Consider the following 20,708-nt stretch of genomic DNA (forward strand, 5'->3'; position numbering starts at 1 on the left):
TTCGTGTGATTGAATATTGTCGGGCCTGAACACTATACACATGCAAACAAAGTTGCACCCTTGCCTAGAAGTGTGTTATATGTTGCCGTTATCCATCACCTTCACTATTCCCAAATTACTGCAGCCTCATGTTTCCAATATGGATAAGCGCTGCTGTAGAACATTGATAAAACCAACAGATTTCGCAGATGCCGAAAACAAGACACAACACTTTTATGGTGTTTTTCATTTATATTGCACAACTGCTTACCAAGCTAAAACTTACAAAAAATTAATAATCACATAGGCAAAACCTATTGCATTTGACAATGATTGTATTGACTTTGCAGTCCTTCCGGCTTTGCGAAAAGAGACTTTGCATTTGCTAAGTCAGTTGCACAGACTTTACAAATGCAAAGCTATCTGTGCATTAGACCTATTATGTCATGTTATAAGTTACTTCAATAGTGCACCATCATACTGCAGGGCTAACAGGAAAAAGCCTAGCTATCCTCCGGCATAAAAATCTTGAGTACCAATTCCATGAAAATACTACAGCATCTGAGTACTTCATTGACTTAACTTTGTTGATGCTGTTGGACCTGTAACGTAAATTTAGCAGAATACAATGCATTGCGTAGGTCGGTAACAGACCAATTAACCAATGAAATTCAACAGGAAATTAAATGAGACATCTTACCAGCTGGAACAAGTTCTCCCAATAGTCCTGTGTCATAAGACGGAAGAGTGCAAGAAACGCCCAGTTGAAGGAATCATAGTGAGTGTAGCCGTAGTTGGGGTTCCTTCCTGCTTTCATGCACACATAACCTTCAGGGCATCTCCTATCATGAGAGCAAATGAATGAGTTTAATAGACCCAAAACTGGAGCCAAACTATATATTGTAACCTGATTGTTTTATTTCTTCTATAAGTTCTCTATTGTTTTACCCATCAACAGAAAGGATACAACGATTTACATGAAGAGACAGAAACTCTGGCCTGGGGAATAAAACTAGAAATTTAAAACCAGGACGTTGTGAGTCAGGAATTAAATTAGATGTGTGGGATGACCCTTCCTTATATGCAACCACCTTGCTAGTACTAGAAGTACTTATACAGTACTGACACTGTTTAAGTTGGGACGGACATTGCCCTTGGTAGCAGTATAACCCTGGAACCACAAATCTGGTACTGCTGACCAACCACATCAGGGCACAGTACCCTCACTGTCTAAACCTCTTATGTAAAGAATTGTCTTAATCATTCCACACATTATGCAATAAGTAGCCCTGTTACTGTTACCAAGTTCCTTACTTGTTGTTCAATGTATAGGTGTTCACACTTAACCACTTTACATGTAACATATGGAATCTATTGAAGGCTATCACCATTAAAGTCTAAATTCTGGGGGATGGGGAAGAGTTTGTAAAAATGACACATTGAGCAATGAAAAACAAAAGCATAATTTCCTTGAATTTGACAAAATCTGTGTTGCACATTCATAAATTACTTTATCAGTACTCATTATTTAACGCTTAAAGAACGCGTTTGGTGTTGCATTATTCCAATAAATTGTCTCATTCTTCTGAATAGAGTCATGCTTGCTGTTGGATATATATATATGATCCAACCAAGAGCCCTTGAGCTCTGAGAGGGAACGCAATGCACTGCCCACCATCCGGTTGTCAAGCCTCGCACTTTTGACCATCATTCATTAAAAAACCATGTCCGACGCGTTTCAAGGCAGTAACGCCCCTTATTCATGGACTTGCACAAGGGGAAAAGCTATTCGCCGCTTCTTACTTTCCGACCTTTTATTGTAGGAGAGAACGCCCCCAGTGGGCATGGCACGTTCACAGGACAACCAGCAGCATGCTGGTAATCATAGTCCAGAAGAGGCGAATTCAGTGTATCAACCTGAGTGGGCTCCGTCCCCCTGTTGGTTGCAAGATTATTGCTCCTTTAGTAGGTAGAATGTCAAACTTGCGCGCTGTTTTCTCACATCGGCAGTGCATGCTTCACAGACTGGAACAAGTTTCCTTTCAGAAGCCCTTTTGACCCGGACTGCTTCTAGTCAAAGGTGAAGGTGGTTCTCCTCTCCACAGCCAAGGGAAGCCGTTCTTAGTAACGTGATCCAACCAAGAGCCCTTGAGCTCTGAGAGGGAACGCAATGCACTGCCCACCATCTGGTTGTCAAGCCTCGCTAATGCTCGCACTTTTGACCATCATTCATTTAAAATGTTCCCTCTCAGAGCTCAAGGGCTCTTGGTTGGATCACAAATATACATATATATTCACTGAAAAAAATAGGTTTCAGGGGCGTTATAGTTAGCTGGACATTTCCCTCGTACAAAACCCTAGAAATTCCCCTGTTATAGTTAGTTCAGCTAACTATAACTCGAGCCCCCGCAATGCACTGCTGATGACGTCACATATTACATCACTCATGACATGGTCAGTGACATCACTGAAGACATCACTGATGACATCATCCATTGAGTATGTGTTTCTGAACAGTTTTATTATGTTTAATATATATAGGGAAAGGCCTGTTGAAGAATAAGTGGGTGTACAAGTGTGTGAATGGGTGATTTTCTAGGTGCGTAACTGAGTCTATAAGTGAGTCATTAAATGTATCTTACTGCAGACTAGTGACTAAACTGTGTGAATGTCTGTATGTGTCTGTGTGTTGGTGTATAAGTGGCTGCATGGTTTTGTGAATAGCTATATGAGTGTCTATATGGGTTATTGATTGGTTGTCTGAGTATCTGTATGGGTGCCAGAGTGTTTGTGTGGGTAGGGTGTGTGTGACTCTGTGACTAGATGTGTGAGTGGGTGATTCAGTGGGTGCATGGTTTTAAGAGTGCATCTGTGATGGACTGTATGGTTGGGTGACTGTACGTATGGGTGTGTCAGTGATTGAATGTATATCTCAGTTGTACATGTGTCAGTAACTACATATGTGAAACGCAGTGTATATGTGTGTAAGACTATATAACTATCTATATGTGAGAGTGTGTGATTTTGGGAGTGGCTGTATGCGCCATAGTGCAATGATATCTGTGTCATGTGCCGTTTATGTTTCTGCAGGAAGACACAGAATTTGTTAGTATTTTTATGAGTAAGTGAACTTGAGTGTGTTTAACTGTATAGGTGAGTAAATTGGACTGGGATTAATTATTTGCATGACTGACTAGATGTGTCAGTACCTCAATGGATGATTGGCGGTGTGTGAGTGTCTATATAGGTATATAAATGCACAGAGTGACTGTAAGTATGAGTGACTGTACAGGTGAGTGAGTGGACATGTATGTAGACCTAAAAGTCAATGAGTGGGTGTGTAGTTATTGGTATTGGAGTATCTATGGTTGTCAAAATGGCCGTTTGAATTTTTGAGTCGGTGTATCAAAGGTTATATTAGGGTGTGAGAAGATGTACTAATTTATCACATCGATGATGTCATCAGTGATGTCATTTGAGAGGTCATCAGCGATGTCATCAGTGATATCACTGACCATGTCATGAGTGATGTAATATGTGACGTCATCAGCAGTGCATTGCGGGGCACGAGTTATAGTTAGCTGAACTAACTATAACAGGGGAATTTCTAGGGTTTTGTACGAGGGAAATGTCCAGCTAACTATAACGCCCCTGAAACCTATGTTTTTTTTAGTGAATTTCTAAGGTTTTTTAAATGCCAATTCCTAACTACAACGTGCATGAAACCTATGTTTTTTTCAGTGAATTTCAAAGGTTTTTTAAATGCTAATTCCTATCTATAACTTATCTCTAAAGATATCATGTTTAATGATTTTCATTGGATTTCTATATTTTTCTAATTCAGTGTGTCAATTTCATTAATTATGTTTTTTGGAAATTCTTTATCACCATTTTTTAAATGTATTTTTTTAATTAATTCTTTTAAAAATTAAAAAATATTATTTGTTTTTCAAACATTTTTTTATATTTTTAAAAATATTTCTTTAAATATATGTTCAAAACTTTATTTTATATATTTTTTTCCCATGTTTTTGGATCCGCGCACCCTATGCGCACCGTTCTCGATCCCTACGCGTTAGCATCCACGCATGGTATGCGTTGGGTACGTCTTTAGTGCGCGATCGCAATGCGACAGGTACGCGACTCACAGCCTATACGCGACACGTTCGATGTACGTAACGCAACATTTATGCGCTTCCGCGATGCGTCATCTGCGTCTATGACGCGTTAGGTGCGCAGATCCCGCAAAATATTTAACATTTAAAAAAACATATATATATGTATTTCATGTGAATATTAATTGAAGACAAACTCTAAACTAGTCTTAAAACTAATATATTTTTACATCTAAACCTATAATTTTTTTTAATTCAATTTCGCGGATGCGCTCTGGGTGCATGCTGCGTATGCGCAGGGTGCGCGGATCCCATGTGACCTGCAAAAAAAGAGATTTGATTGGTTCATTACACTTCCTCTTCTAACTATTGAAAGACCCCACCCAATTCAATCATTCTTCTTGGACCTTCTTTGGAGGAGCATCTCTTTGCAGAGAAGAAGATTTTTTTAGACCAAGTTTACACTTAGCTCTAACTTTTTTCAACTAAAAATGGCTTCAGGGCAGCAGGCATCACCTGCATCTCCTCATACATCTGAGGATGAATTTTTGGAGGAGGCACCACGCAAAGAACGTTTTTCTTCAGTGGTGTGGAAATTTTGTACTTTTCCCGAGGGGCAGAATAAGACCAATGCCACCTTGGTCACATGCAAGATTTGCAAAAGAGTGCTGTCGCGAGGGGATCCTAACAAGAAATACTCGTGCGGCATGGCTAGTATGATGAAGCACCCAAGGACCCTTCATCCAAACAACCTTGCACGAGAAGAGTGCAAACGGATGAGAGACACTCCTGCTCCTGCACCTTCCACCTCATCGCAGCCGAGCACTTCAAGAGTGCATCCATCGGCCCAAAATTTGGACATCCGTCCTCAATTTAAATTTTTAAAAGTGCTCTGCACTAAGTGCAATGCGACTTTGTGCTACGGTGAGCAGTCGATCGATCTGATCTGTCGTGGCAAGAAAGTCACATTTGCTATTTTTTTTTTATTTTTTTTATATTGTTCCCTGAAGTTCATTGTTTGGTTCCTCCTGTTTTGTTTTTTTTTGTTTTTTTTTTAAAGAAAAACCCAAAAAATTTAAAAATTGTTCAGAAACCCCCCAAATATAAAAGAAGAAGAAAAAAAAAGTTCTTGTAAGAACTAACTTTCCTGGTTTAAAAAAAGAGCTACATTTCTTTGTTAGTGTGTGAAAGTTTAGATGAATGTATGTGTAGTACGTAATTGACTGAATGAATGCATTAGTAGCGTATGGTGAATGTATAACTATGAGCTGCAGCATCACACAGTAACCTCTTTAACTACAGTGTGCTGTAGTACTTCCGAAGCACAGGGATGCAACTTATGTACATAAATAGGTTGCAAATCTATGCTTCTCTCTGCAAGGCTGCTTAAACTGTAGCCATGTGGTGACACAGGCACCCTTGCACCATAGTGCAAGGATATCTGTGTCATGTGCTTTTTGTTTTTGTACAGGAAGACACACCTTCCTGCACAAAAACAATCAGTAAAGGCATTTTTCACCTTCAATGTATGCTAAGCATTGTAGCATGCATTGAAGATATAAAAATGTGGAGAAATGAAAACAATTCTCCTTGTTGTGCTTTCCTACACCAATTTTAGAATGGTGCAGCATTCACACACATATCGAGATTTATGATTTCTGACAAATCTAGACATGTGTCTTGTTCTATGAGTATTCAGTACAATCGTGCACAACAACACTTATAGAACACCCTTTCAACGCAAACTGGTGTGCATAATGAGGTTGTATTTACATGGAGTATAAAAAGTGCACAGAGTGCCTTTTCCTCTCTTTGTAAATATGAAAGAGTGTCTTGCGCAATAACTATGTTACAACAAGTGACATATTTCCAGTTTTAAAATTCCTTGCAAATGATAGAAGGTAAGCACAGAGTTTTGTCTGCAAAGATGTTCAAAGAAGAATGATTGAAATGATTGCGGTCCTCCAATAGCTACAATGGGAAATATTATGAACCCCTAAAAATCTCTTTTTTTGCAGGTCACATGATATCTGATTATGGTCAGATTTTAAAACTACATAGGTATAAACAGAGTGTTTTTACAAACGTGTTTCAACTTTGTAGCTTCTTGCAGACCTCCTCATTCTGCATATTGAGACTTAGTTAAACTTACCTTCACAGTAATAGCAATAAAAAATGGTATACATTTTTTTCAGATTTTCATTGCAATCTAAATTCATATAAATTGCCTATTTTAAAATTTGGATCTGTGAAACAAAAGAAAAAAACACAGCATAATTTCCACAAAGTAATTTGTTTGCCTTTTTTGCTGTTCTCAGAATATATTGAATTTCACTAGAAATAGTGATTTCAATCGTACTCATCACTATTCTCAGTAAAATACCACAAGATACAAATCACAGATATATAAAATGCTTATGGCTAACAACATTTTATAAGTTTAACTTATAAAAACTGTAAATATTGCCGCATTAAAATATTCACCGAATCAATGACCACCAAAAAGTCCATAATTAAAAAATATACCTTTCCTTGAGGCCAAATGGTATTTTTGCACTCCTTCTTTATGTAAATTGTCCAATGGTAGTCCTATTAAATTATAATAATAAATTCCTCAGAGAGTGAATTATCTTCCTAAAACTTTGACTTTAAAAATATTAGGTAGGAATTTTGTAATTCCCTAGGCAAACGTTGTTTAAAAACCAACTGGGAATCATTACAAAGTGTTCAGCCTTTCTCACATTTTAGATAGGCAGTGTAATGTCCAGATGTGGTGGAAGGACCATCATGGAAAATTATTACAATTGCTACAAAAGTCCTTCCTGATATTGATAGTTGTGCTGTTACAAATTGCTTTATTAAAGTATCCAATTTTCTTCCGTCAGCTGTACAACGTTGCATCATTAAAATTATGTATTTTCCATTTTTTGTTAACAATAATGTGGATAACATTTCTGATTTACATTGGTTACACTCCATGTTTTGATTTGCACCTTTAACTAATTTATTGAAAGACACTGATTTACAGTCTGGTAATGTTAAATACAGAAATCTCTCAGTGTCTACATTGGTGCTACATGTATAAATGCAATTTTCACAATGATGTTCCCATTTGTAAGAAAGGCCAAAAATATTTTCTATTTCTACACCTTCATTTTCAAAAATGGTAAGCATATACATTAAAAATTCCTGAGCATCTTGGTGGATATTTTGTGTAAATTGTGTAGAACCAGAACACACATCCAAAAGACTACGAACATCTGAAACAGATTGTATTTTACTTCTATCTGTTGACAATTTTTCATAAACCGAATGCAACAGAGAACAACATCTTTTTTCCTGATTCTGCATAATTTGTTCTTGCAAACCTTCCAGATAAAAAACAACATTGACCACTACATTAGCATAGCAGTTGACACTAGAACTATTTTCAAACTGATAACCAACAATCTCTTCAACAGTGTCCAATTTCTTTTTACCTGCAATCACATCTTGTTCTTTTCCCTTCTTCACACCTTCAGAACAGATATTCTCTAACCTTCTTTTTCGACCAACCACACGCTTTTCAAATACAGGATATTGACCTAAATTTGGTGCATACGCCCTTCTTAACCTATTATACTTTTTTACACAGTTTGCATCTGCAGTAACCTTTGTCTCATCAAAATCAATCAAAAACAAACCAGATAATGTTCTGACTCGCGACAAAGCAACATATGCCATACCCTCTTTAAATACAGTAGATCCAATGTTCACCAATGCACTGTCTACACTTAATCCTTGAGATTTATGAATAGTCACTGCACATGCCAGAGAAAATGGAAATTGTTTCCTACGGACATATAAATCTTTAACAAGCAAAAAACGAACTGAACAACGACCAATTTCTTTAACTTCATCAATCTGACCAAATTTAATTTTTAAAAATTCAATTCCTTCTTTTTTCTGATAATTCACAAAATCCACCACTTTACCCATTGCACCATTAACTACACCTTTCTCTACATCCAAATTACGCCTTAAAATTACCCGACAGTTTACATACGCATATAGTGTCTTTTCTAAACCAGCAGTTTTGGATATTTTTTATTTCTAAACAATCCAGTTTTGATCTCAACTTTTCCGTCAAAATAATAGTGATTCCTTCATGCAGTATTTTATCGATGGCTTCCATTTTTACAATTTCTTCATTTTCCAGTTTCAATAATTCTTTGTTGAATATGGAACACTCACGCAGTGTTGGCATTAAGCAAATCACTGATTTATTTTTAGCAATTTCCACGTACACTTTTGCAGGAACTGCATTTTCATTTGGAAAGACATTGCAAAGTAATCGACTCTCCAAAGCTTGTTTTCCTTGTTTTGAAAGAATGCCAATTCTTATATCTTGAAGAATACTTCCATATTCAGCATCATTTGCCTGTCGCATATGTGTTGTCAGTTCTTTGATTCAAAATGAGTCCAAATGTTCACATTACCAACACTGCCAAGAGACTTTCTAGTATCTTCATGGGCTAGTGTTTTAAATACCGGTTGTCCTTTTACCGGAGTCAGTTGCAGTAGATCTCCAAAAACTATGACGTGTTTTCCTCCAAATAACACGTCATACTCTGTTTTAAGAATTTGCTGCATTCTTAAATGCACAAAGGCAAGCATCAAGTTTGAGACCATGCTCACCTCATCAATAATGAGAAGTTTCATTTTCTTCAGGACTCTTGAAACTTCACAACAAGCTTCTCCAGATGGCCTGTGGTATTCCAATTTGTTCTCATGCTCTACTGGCAGCATTAGTAAACGATGTAAAGTAATTCCTTTAATGTTATGTGCTGCCAACCCAGTTGGAGCAGTGACAACACAAGACAAATGTGAATCAGTTGTTTTCTGTAGATAACTTGTAATTACTTTAATTAAGAAACTTTTTCCTGTTCCATCTTGACCACTCACATACATTCGGATAGGTTGAAATGATGTACATGAGCCCCCTCTCTTTTCATGAAGTAATCCATGGTCAATCTGCTCTTTAACTTGCTGATATATTTGTTTCTGTTCAACATTTAGTTGTTCTTCCAAGTTTCCCAACTGTATTACATCTTCTTGAGCTTGATACATTGCTGTTTCCACCTCATTCATTGCAATCGCTGCTTCATTTTCAACAATTGGTTGTCCTAGTGGATCTTGACTCAGTGCAGCAGAACTTTGACTGTCTTGAGAACTGTCTCTAGCAATCTCAGCTGCAATTGTTGCTTCTTGATCAATTTCATCATTCAACATTTTGACATAATTTGCAAAAGCACTGCATTGTATGCTATCTTTAGAAGCATTAAATGAATCTTCATAGCTGGGAAAATCTCCAAGTAATTCCAGTTCTGAACGCCATGGTTTGAACATTTGTAAAAGGGCTAAATAGTAAAATTCCCTTTTGTCAGTAGTGTCGCAACTCAGTTTCCTGTGATTAATTAAATTTCCTTTCCTTTGTTTCACCAGACATCCTTCGGAACCAATAACTGCATATTTTCCATTGTTGATGTTCTCTGTAGTATTCCGTTTAAAAGTGTAGTTTTGCAGCACTTCATAGAGACACATGTTCTCAAGATGATGACTTCTATTTGGGTAGTATGTGTCCAACATATTCGTTTTCAAAATATCTGTACTTTCTGGTTCATTTTCTGCTAAATATTCAATTTCTTGAACAGATTTCAGTACCCGATTTCGCATTCCTTCAAGACCTAGACTCACCCAAATGATTCTTCTACTTTTGGAATATAGACTTGCAGATGATAACCGATCTGAACATTCATATGCTCCAATTTCACGATGCGATAACATCTTCAAACTGAAACTGTATAATTTTTTACTTAGAGTCCTCTCATGAGAAATCTCTTCCCACATTTCTTTCAATTCAGTCTTTTCTGATTTAGTAATGTAAGACGTTACATATCGAGCAACAGCAATGGAATTGTCCGCAACATACTGAATAACCATGTTAGCGTTCCACATGGATAAAATAACTGGATTGTAGTCATTTATGTATTTTGATTCTTTGCTTCTTCTTAAGTTGTAGGTGTTTTTTGAAGACTTTCTTGTGATGGTATGTCGAATAGCTGACATAAAACTGTTCACTCTTCCTTTGGATAATACAGGACGTGGAAATCCAAAACGACATTTGGTATAGAACTTATCCTTTGACTTGTACTTTCGTCAACAGTATTTTCCACACCTGTGGCTCTGAAATCGTCGTAAGGCTTGTTGTTTTAAGTTATTATCTTCTCTGCTATTGGGAAGAGCACATGTAGCATAATCTTCAATGAAAGCCAAAACGGTTTCATCTGAATCTGTTCCAAATTTGGGGGCGTCCTTGATCCATAACAACATATGTATGTGAGGAGCACCTCTTGCTTGATACTCCTTTCTCCAAAAGAAATCCACAACTTCTCCAAGAGAAGGATTCTTTTTATTGCAGATGAAAGACATCATAGCTTCAAATCTATGATTGAAATATCTGCATACATTGACAGGATCCAAAGAGCACAATGCTCCAGATGTCTTGTATTCAATATTTTTTATATTGGAATTTGCCTCTCGAAGAAATTCAAGTAAATCATCCCAAGCATACTCAGCACAGCTTAGTGTAACAAACCATGTAGGAGTTCCCAAGTTCCGTAGCATACATTTCAGTTCTCCATGTCGACGGTACCAATATTCATTACTCCCACGCTGACATGCCATCAGATTAATCAACTGAGATTCTAAATGATCCTCTCTCTGATGCACTTTATCCATAAAATCCTTTGCAGTTACATTTTGAAGATGCATTCCAGTTTTTAAAATGTGATTTACTGCATATGAAAGTCCAGACAAGTCACTTTCAAACAGAAGATGAAACATATAAGGGATACATTGTCGAAATCTTGGATCTTCTGCATATAATCTTGTTGTCTGATATTCAGATGCAGGAATCTGCACAGGACGTTCATCATATCGTCCACCTTTTCCTGTTGGAAACAACTGCGGGAAACAACAAGCTTCCAAGCTCTCTTCTCATACACTCATGGGACTTCCTGTTGCTTTTTTCATTTGAAACAACTCAATTGTATTCCCCATCACCTCTTTGGAATGAAGTGGATGTACACTGTAATGTTCATAGATCTCTTCGCATCTGGACATGTCTACTTTTTCTATTTGTCCACTTATTGTTTCAGTATCTTCTGCTAAATCTATTTCTTCTTCTCCAACAAACACATTTCTATAGTACTCATTATTTTTTAACAGATACAATGACGCCTTTTGCACTTTTCTAACATCCACTAACTCTTGCCGAATGTTCTTATTCTTAGTAGGAACACCATTAACTAGAATGACTAGTGGCTCATTTTCTGCATGGTCTACACCAATAATTTCAATATTTTTCCTTAAATCTAACGGTAAATACACAACTCTTCCTTTCAATCCTCTTTGCAACTCTGATGGAGGTAATTTACCTGTTTTGGGTTCCATACGAACAATAGCTTGAAACGGGTGAACACACTGTATGAGAATAGACTCATACGTATTTAAATCTATCAGCTCTGGAGGAATAGCAACCAACTCTAGATTATTATGAACAGCTCTAGCAGGCATTTTATTCTCATCTAATTTGTTATAACAATATTTGCAAATATGCTGCTCAGATCCCAAATCAAAACAATCCTCTACCAACAAATAAGTTGCAAATTCCATCTACTTATCATTATCTTCTATTTCACTTTTTAAATACAGATTGACACCACTAGTCTGATTTTTATAGTGACTTCGCCGACAACAAATACAAGAAACATTTGGTCTTTCACCTGAAATTACCTTAAACTTTGTAATTTTATCCTCAAATTTATCTGTAATTACGGGTTGTACATTGTCTTCAACATTTTGTTCTACTAATGTGTCAGTGTCTTCACTCTCTTGCTGAGGACCAAAGTAACAAAACTCAATATCATCACAGACCTGCTTCACATCTGATACTGAGCACTGTTCAACTCACTTAACTTTAGTGCTGGACTTTTTGCATAATACAACCTTCTCACTAACTTCCGCATTTGAGTATGATGTACTGCCAGCATTCTGAAAGGGTGAAAAACACTTTGACAAACTTTCCTAGAAAGACAAGCCAGAGAATGACCTTGCAAACCAGTATGTTTTCTCACTCTGCAAGGGTCTAGTCCTTGCAACAGCTTAATCTTTTGTTTTACACTTTTTTAGTATAGGTTCGTAAAAAACGACATAATTTTTCAATAGATTCCTGTCGTACACTGCAATTACTACTGCAATCCCAAGTGTACACAGGGTTTTTAGCACATCTCCCTAAAACTTCATCAGCTATCACTTCTTCTGCATTTCTTTCAACCATTTTCTCTTTCTCAATTGGACAACCGTCTCTAACCTCATAACCTCTACCACTGGTGTCAACTGCATACAATATTTTTTGGCTCTGTGAATAACTCTCTTCGTTAAAAAAAGGCTCTGAACTGGAACTGTGTTTCCATTCTCCCAAAAAAACATCACAATTTTTTTTTTTATTAATTACTCTTTTCCTCCTACTTTTGGCCTTCATTACATGGATTGGTTTATCTAGTGATCAAATTCTGTTTAACACTAAAATAAACAGTTTCCTTTTTATTTCAAAAGCCTTTTCCACAATGTTTTCAATATGCTTCTTCTTTTTATAAAATAAAGCTCTCTTTTTATATTTCTTCACATCTTTCAGCAAATTATGCACTACTCTCTTGTAAAATATTTTTTTGCGTAATTCCTTATACTGATTTTGTCTTCTTTTACTATACTTTGTCTCCTTTGACAGACCATTTGCTTTTTTGCTTTTCCTCTTATTTTGAATTTTTTTCTTACTTGAAAAATTCTCAGTAGTTCCAGCATTATGTACATTCTGTTTGGTCCTACAAATTTTTTTAATAAATTGCTTTGTAATCTTACCAGAAGATTTTTTCCTTTTAGCCACATTATCTTGTACATTCAATACTTGTGGTTGATGTTTCTTCAAGTAATCCTCCTGTCTCTATTCTTTTCTTTTTCTTTCTGGCATGATTTCTCTATTTTAACGTTGAAAAACAGTATCTGTAAAAAAGAATCACAAATAAATGTATATTAATAACTCACATTTATACTATTCTATTACTGTAGAAACACATTTTATATAAAAACTGACTAAGAAACTATAGCCCTGAAGCACAAGTGTGACAATGGTTAAAACACTACATGCATAGTGCATACTACTTTGAAGCAGTTCATACCCTAAAGCCTACCTCACTAAAAGACTACATGCTAACTGACTGAATGATTAGAGTACTATAAGGAAACACACTGGGTGAGTGACAGGGTGTTTGCTAGAAGTGTATGAATACTGACTGGGGAATTGAAGGTGTGAAAGACAAGTGTGTAGGTGGTTAGAGGACTGCATGCATAGTGGATAGGCGTTTGAAGCAGTCCATGTGCTAAGGCCTGGATCGCTGAATGAGTACTTGGGTACTGACTGAATGATTACAGTACTGCCAGGAGAGTGCATGGGTGAATTTATAAGTGTTTGGGTTTTGGCGCAGTGAATGGATTAGCACATGGTACTGAATGGGTCACTAGAGAAGTGCAAGGGGTGTGACAGGGTGTTTGCTGGAGTATATATATACTGACTGGGTAATTGAAGCTGTGAAAGACAAGTATGTAGGTGGTTAGAGGACTGCATGCATAGTGGATACGCGTTTGAAGCAGTCTATGTGCTAAGGCCTGGCTCAGTGCATGAATACTTGGGCACTGACTGAATGATTAGAGTACTGCAAGGAGAGTGCCTTGGTGAATTTATAAGTGTTTGGGTTTTGGGACAGTGAATGGATTAGCACATGGTGCTGAATGGGTCACTAGAGGAGTACAAAAGGAGTGACAGGGTGTTTGCTGGAAGTGAATGAATACTTACTGAAGAATTGAAGGTGTGAAAAACAACCGTGTAGGTGATTAGAGGACCTCATCCATAGTGAATAGGCATTTGAAGCAGTCTATGTGCTAAGGCCTAGCTCACTGTATGAATACTTGGGTACTGACTGAATGATTAGAGTACAGCAAGGAGAGTGCCTGGGTGAATTTATAAGTGGTGGTCTTTTGACACAGTGAATGGATTAGTATTTGGTACTGAATGGGTCACTAGAGGAGTGCAAAGGGAGTGACAGGATGTTTGCTGGACTATATGGATACTGACTAGGGAATTGAAGGTGTGAAAGACAAGTGTATAGTATGTTAGAAGACTGCATGCATACTGCATAGACATTTGAAGCACTCTATGTGGTAATGTATGGTTCACAACATGAGTACTTGGAAACTGACTAAATCATCAGACTACTGCTAGGACAGTGCCTGGGTAAAACATTTAAATTTTCAGTTCTGGTGCAATGAAGAGAATACTACATGGTACTACACTTTAGTGTCAAACCCTCACTCATGTTATCAATGCATAACAAAAGACTAGCTTCTAATGCTACTAAAACTTGACAACATGACCAGTTTTACAACAGTTATCTATCAGCAAATACACGATCTACCAAATGCTTATCTCACAGTGGTTCCCAAATGCACACAGACTCACAGTGTGATTCTAGACAACAACCACTATCCCTAGGAGTTTACCAAAACTCATTCACTACTGTGGAAGTGGTAAGGGAACTGCACACAATCTACATATTTCAGGACTGCACTTTTGTGTCAAAGCATGACTCATTTAATCAACGCATACGCAAAGACTGACTTCTAATGCTACTAAAACTTGACAACATGACAAGTTTTAAAAGAGTTATCTGTCAGAAAATACATGATGTTACCAAATGCTTCTCTCACAGTGGTTCCCAAATGCACACAGACTCACAGTGTGATTCTAGACAAGCACCACTATCCCTAGGAGTTTACCAAAACTCATTCACTACTGTGGAAGTGGTAAGGGAACTGCACACAATCTACATATTTCAGGACTGCACTTTTGTGTCAAAGCCGGACTCATTTAATCAAAGCATAAGCAAAAACTGCCTTCTAATGCTAGTAAAACTTGACAATAAGACAGGTTTTAAAACAGTTATCTGTCAGCAAATACACAATGTTACCAAATGCTTCTCTCACAGTGGTTCCCAAATGCACACAGATTCACTGTGTGATTCTAGACAAACAACACTATCCCTTGCACTATACCAAAACACATTTCTTCATCTAGAAGAAGTACTACATTTTAGTGTAGAAACATAACTCATTTCACAAATTCATAAACAATGACTGGTTTCTAATTCTACCAAAATAGCAAAACAGCAGTTATCTGTCTGCAAACACATAAAAAACACAAATGCTTATCACAGAATTGTTTCTACATGCACACACACTGTCAATAAGATTGTAGAGAAAAAAAGTACTCCCTACACTTTAGCAGGAGAAATACATTATTCTGATCAAAATCAAAATAGTTTACATTCATCCCCTCACAATTAAATAACTCAACTTTCAAGTTGTTTTGTAGATTAAGAAGTATATTAGTCACACACCAGATATCAGTCACACACCAGATTTTCTTATACAGAATCTCTGCACTGTGCACCTGTCAGCAGAACCAAAGAATGGCAAAGTTTCCCTCTCATTTTCCCCACATATACATGTAAACATGAAATCACATTCCTTCCCACATAAATTCAAAACCAAACACACATTTCTATTGGTTAAACATTTCAACCCTTTCCAAATGACATAAATTTGAACCCTTCCCCAATCTGCCTTCTGCCTGTTACCATAGAAACAGGTCATGGAACACTGTACTGAGCACACAGGTCACAAGCTCAGCACACAATGTTGCTAATCAAGACAGCAAGTGTGCTTGACTTTTCAACATATCAGCTTATCATATATAATGTTCCTTACAATCAGTTTTTGTTAACCAATAAGAATCATACGTTTAAAAAACTGAAATATGCTCCCTACCTTTCAGTGTAGAAGGTTATCAAACAACCAATGATTTCTTGTCTTTTTTCAAAACTGCATCCCAGCCACCATTTTAGAAAAATCTTACTTTCCAAACTGCCATTTCATTTACAGAGACCATCTGAGTGCATCCAGACTTCCTTTCAAGATGCTTAGAGTGTGGATTGTGGGACACAGCTATATTTTCTGAAGCCAAAGGTATGCAGAAAACAAAGGCATTCACAAAGACCTAGGTTTGCCAAATGTAGACATTAAATGGATTGGACAGAGAGGGTTAAAGTGGCACCAATTGATGCCATTGGTGAAATCCTTCATGCATATCCAACACCCTGACCTCATAATAGTGCACTGTGCTGGCAATGACCTAGGCACTGACTGGGGTAGGTCTGGAAATGCTTATGAAGGACACCTTTGCAGAACTGATTTCATTTTTTCCAAAACTGCCTTTGTGTATTCTAACATATGCCAAAGGCAGAAATGGAACTGGTCCGATCCTTTTTGTCCACAAATTGAGAAAGCTAGGAAACATGTGAATAAATCTGTTTCTGCTTTTCTCCGAGACTATAGAATGGGGTCCATTTACAATAACAATCTGCACTTTCATATGCAAGAGATGTATAGGAGAGATGGAGTACACTTTACTGATGAAGGAAACAGAGTCTCCCTCAACAACTTTAGACTCTGTATAGGTACTTACTTATCAGCACCAAAAACTCTCAATGAACACAACGGCTCTTTTTAGAGCCACTCAAGAACAAAACACTTAAGCTTGATCTTTATCTCCCAAAAATTTCAATTTTTTTTCCCTTGGATCCGCGCACCCAACGCGAGAGAAACCGTGCACCCAACGCGATAGGATGCGCGCACCGTGCGCGCATTTTGCCGTTTAAAAAAAAACAAAGGGGGCCCCAGGGGGTCCTTCTGGGACCCCCTAAGCACCTCTAGAGGGTCAGAGTATTTCCTCTCTGCCCCCTTTATATGTTTTACACACTTATTCCCCTTGCTTCTTCAGCCTCACTTCTACCGAGGCTGAAAATGGCCGCCAACAGTTCCTGGTGTCGAATGTAGACACACTCGACAGCCAATTAGCATTCAGCGCGCGATCGGGAGGGTGCGCGCTCGGTTCGGGGAGGGTGCGCCTACTGTGCGGGTAGGGTCCGCGGATCCTCCCCGGCCATAGATATCACTAACTTTTTTACCCTAATTTTCTCAGGAACTACTGAACAGATTCACACCATTTATGCAAAAGGCACGAGTCTGAACTGAGGACTACCTCTTTGCAAAATTTGGTGTCATTCCGTTCAGCAGTTCGGGCTGTAGTTGTGACAACAGATCCTATGGGAAATTGCATGGGGAAACGCGTTTTGGGACCCCCCTTTTTTCTCGGTCCCCGCTTGACGCATCACCGCGAAACTTTCAGGGTCGGAGCGGAGCTGGCCAAAAGTTTGGAAAATTTTGCGAGGATTCATCAACCGGAGCCAGACTTATGGGGAATAGAATGTTGCGGATTTCCTATGTAAAATAGGTCCTAACTATAACTATCTACGGGCGACCGCCAGTAGATAATACACACACACACATATATATATACACACACACACACACACACATATATATATATATACACACACACATATATATATATACACACACACACATATATATATATATATACACACACACGCACATATATATATATACACACACACACACATATTACCTACTGGCGGTCGCCAGTAGGTAGTTATAGTTAGGACCCTGTTTCCATAGGAAAACCGCAACATTCTATTTTGAATAACTTTGGCGCCGGTCGACGAATCCTCGCGAAATTTTGAAAACTAATGGGGCGCTACGCTCCGCTCCTACCCTGAAAGTCTCGGGGGGATTCGTCAAGCGGGGGCTGAGATAAAAGGGGGGTCCCAAAACGCGTTTTTCCCATGCATTTTTCCATAGGACCTTTAGACACAGCTACAGCCCGAACGGCTGAACAGAGTTCCTTGAAATTTGCCAGAGAGGTAGTCTACAGGTCAAGGAAGTGCCTTTTGTAGGTTTGGTGTAAATCTGTTCAGTAGATTCTGAGAAAATAGCCTTTAAATCAATATATATATCTGAGCCAGCTTACGGTGCGCTTACCGTGCGCTTACCGTACGCGTACGGTGACGTGCGCGAGCGCGATTCTGATTGGCTGTTAGATCTTAGTAAACATTAGAATCGGTCGAAACCAGGAAGCGGCGGCCGCCATTTTCTATCTCGCACTCTGAGGGGGTGGAAGAAAAACAAAGGCAAGAAACATATAAAGGGACTGTTTAGACAGCTCCCAACCACCTAGCCTTGAAGAAGGTGTCCTCAAAGAACCCCCAAGGGCAAAAAAGCATTTTATTTTTTTTTCGTAAAATCGCCGATTACGCTTACCGTACGCGTACGGTAAAAAAATTGGCTAAAAAAAAAAATATCCATATTCTCCACACCCCGTGTGCAAATGGTGCCCGAAGGTCACCATTTGTGCATGGCATATATATAATCCATAGCGCAACAAAAAAGCAAACATTACCTTTCACAACGAAGCGCATAATATGTCCTCCATGTGCGCACGGTGCGCGAAGCGCACCGTGCGTACATGGCCCATCCAGCGTAACGTGGGCACGCGGTGCGCGTAGCGCACCGCGTGCCTACCCTGCGTGCACGGCACTAACTGCTCACTGTGCGCGTACGGAACGAACTGCGTTAAGTGGGCGCGCACGCCACGAATGGCGTAAAGTAACTTAGCATTTAAAAAACCGTACAAATTCACTGAAAAAACCATAGGTTTCACACACGTTATAGTTAGGAATTAGCATTTAAAAAACCTTGCAAATTCACTGAAAAAAACATAGGTTTCACACATGTTATAGTTAGCTGGACGTTTTACTGATAAAAAACCAATGAAATTCCCCCGTTATAGTTAGTGCAGGCAACTATAACTCACGCGACCGCAATCCTCTGCTGATGACATATGTGTCTTTATGAAAAAAAAATATTTGTAATATATGTATAGCAACAATTTAATGGAAGAAGACATGGGCAAATAATTGTCTAGATACAGTATTAGCATCAGCAGAGGATTGCGGTCGCGTGAGTTATAGTTGCCTGCACTAACTATAACGGGGGAATTTCATTGGTTTTTTATCAGTAAAATGTCCAGCTAACTATAACATGTGTGAAACCTATGTTTTTTTCAGTGAATATATATATACACACACACATATATATTACCTACTGGCGGTCGCCAGTAGGTAGTTATAGTTAGGACCACGTTTCCATAGGAAATCCGCAACATTCTATTTTGAATAACTTTGGCGCCGGTCGACGAATCCTTGCGAATTTTTCAAAATAGGTGGGGCGCTACGCTCCGCTCCTACCCTGAAAGTCTCGGGGGGATTCGTCAAGCGGGGGCTGAGATAAAAGGGGGGTCCCAAAACGCGTTTTTCCCATGCATTTTTCCATAGGACCTTTAGACAGGGCTACAGCCCGAACGGCTGAACAGAATTTAATGAAATTTGGCAGAGAGGTAGTCCCCAGGTCAAGGAAGTGCCTTTTGTAGGTTTGGTGTAAATCTGTTCAGTAGATTCTGAGAAAATAGCCTTTAAATCAATATATATATCTGTGGCAGCTTACGGTGCGCTTACGGTGCGCTTACCGTAAGCTTACCGTACGCGTACGGTGGCGTGCGCGAGCGCGATTCTGATTGGCTCTTAGTTCTTAGTAAACATTCGAATCGGTCGAAACCAGGAAGCGGCAGCCGCCATTTTCTCTCTCGCTTCCTGAGTAGGGCAGCAAAAACCAACCCCAAAAATGTGTAAAGAGGCAGTTTAATGAGATCCTAACCACCCAGCATTGATACAGGGGTCCCCAAACCACCCCCAAGCCCAAAAAAAAAAATAATTATTTTTTTCGGAAAATCGCCGATTACGCTTACCGTACGCGCACGGTAAAAAATAGTAAAAAAAAATAAATTATCCACATTCTCCCCACCCCGTGTGCAAATGGTGCCCGAAGGGCACCATTTGTGCATGGCTTATCATAGGTAGGAAGTTAACAAAGAATACATTTCACAAAGATGCGCAAAATATGTCCCCCATGTGTGCACGGTGCGCGAAGCGCATCGTGCGTACATGGCCCATCCCGCTTAACGTGGGCACGCGGTGCGCGCAGCGCACCGCGTGACCACTGTGCGTGCACGGCACTAACTGCGTAAAGTGGGCGCGCGGTGCGCGCGCACGGTGCGCGAAGCGCACCGTGCGCGCACGGAACGAACTGCGTTAACTGGGCGCGCACGCCACGAATGGCATAAAGTAACTTAGCATTTAAAAAACCTTGCAAATTCACTGAAAAAACCATAGGTTTGACACATGTTATAGTTAGCTGGACATTTTACTGATAAAAAACCAATGAAATTCCCCCGTTATAGTTACTGCAGGCAACTATAACTCACGCGACCGCAATCTTCTGCTGATGACATATGTGTCTTTATGGAAAAAAAATATTTGTAATATATGTAAAGCTAAAATTTAATGGAAGAAGACATGGGCAAATAAGTGTCTAAATACAGTATTAGCATCAGCAGAGGATTGCGGTCGCGTGAGTTATAGTTGC

The 20,708-nt window shown here is 38.7% G+C and overlaps 1 protein-coding gene across 3 annotated transcripts in view; it reads right to left on the bottom strand.

The window, feature by feature from the left end:
* Positions 1-20,708, bottom strand: part of LOC146871423 (sodium channel protein type 4 subunit alpha-like) — a 1,828,482-nt gene that overhangs the window by 1,021,824 nt on the left and 785,950 nt on the right. For all 3 annotated transcript variants that reach the window (XM_085651070.1, XM_085651071.1, XM_085651069.1), the window contains one exon: positions 680-821. In XM_085651070.1, coding sequence (XP_085507196.1) covers positions 680-821 — 142 coding nt within the window. The remainder of the gene's footprint in view (positions 1-679; positions 822-20,708) is intronic.

Source organism: Triturus cristatus, chromosome 1_1 (genome assembly GCF_964204655.1).
Source record: "Triturus cristatus chromosome 1_1, aTriCri1.1, whole genome shotgun sequence".
Lineage (NCBI taxonomy): Eukaryota > Metazoa > Chordata > Amphibia > Caudata > Salamandridae > Triturus > Triturus cristatus.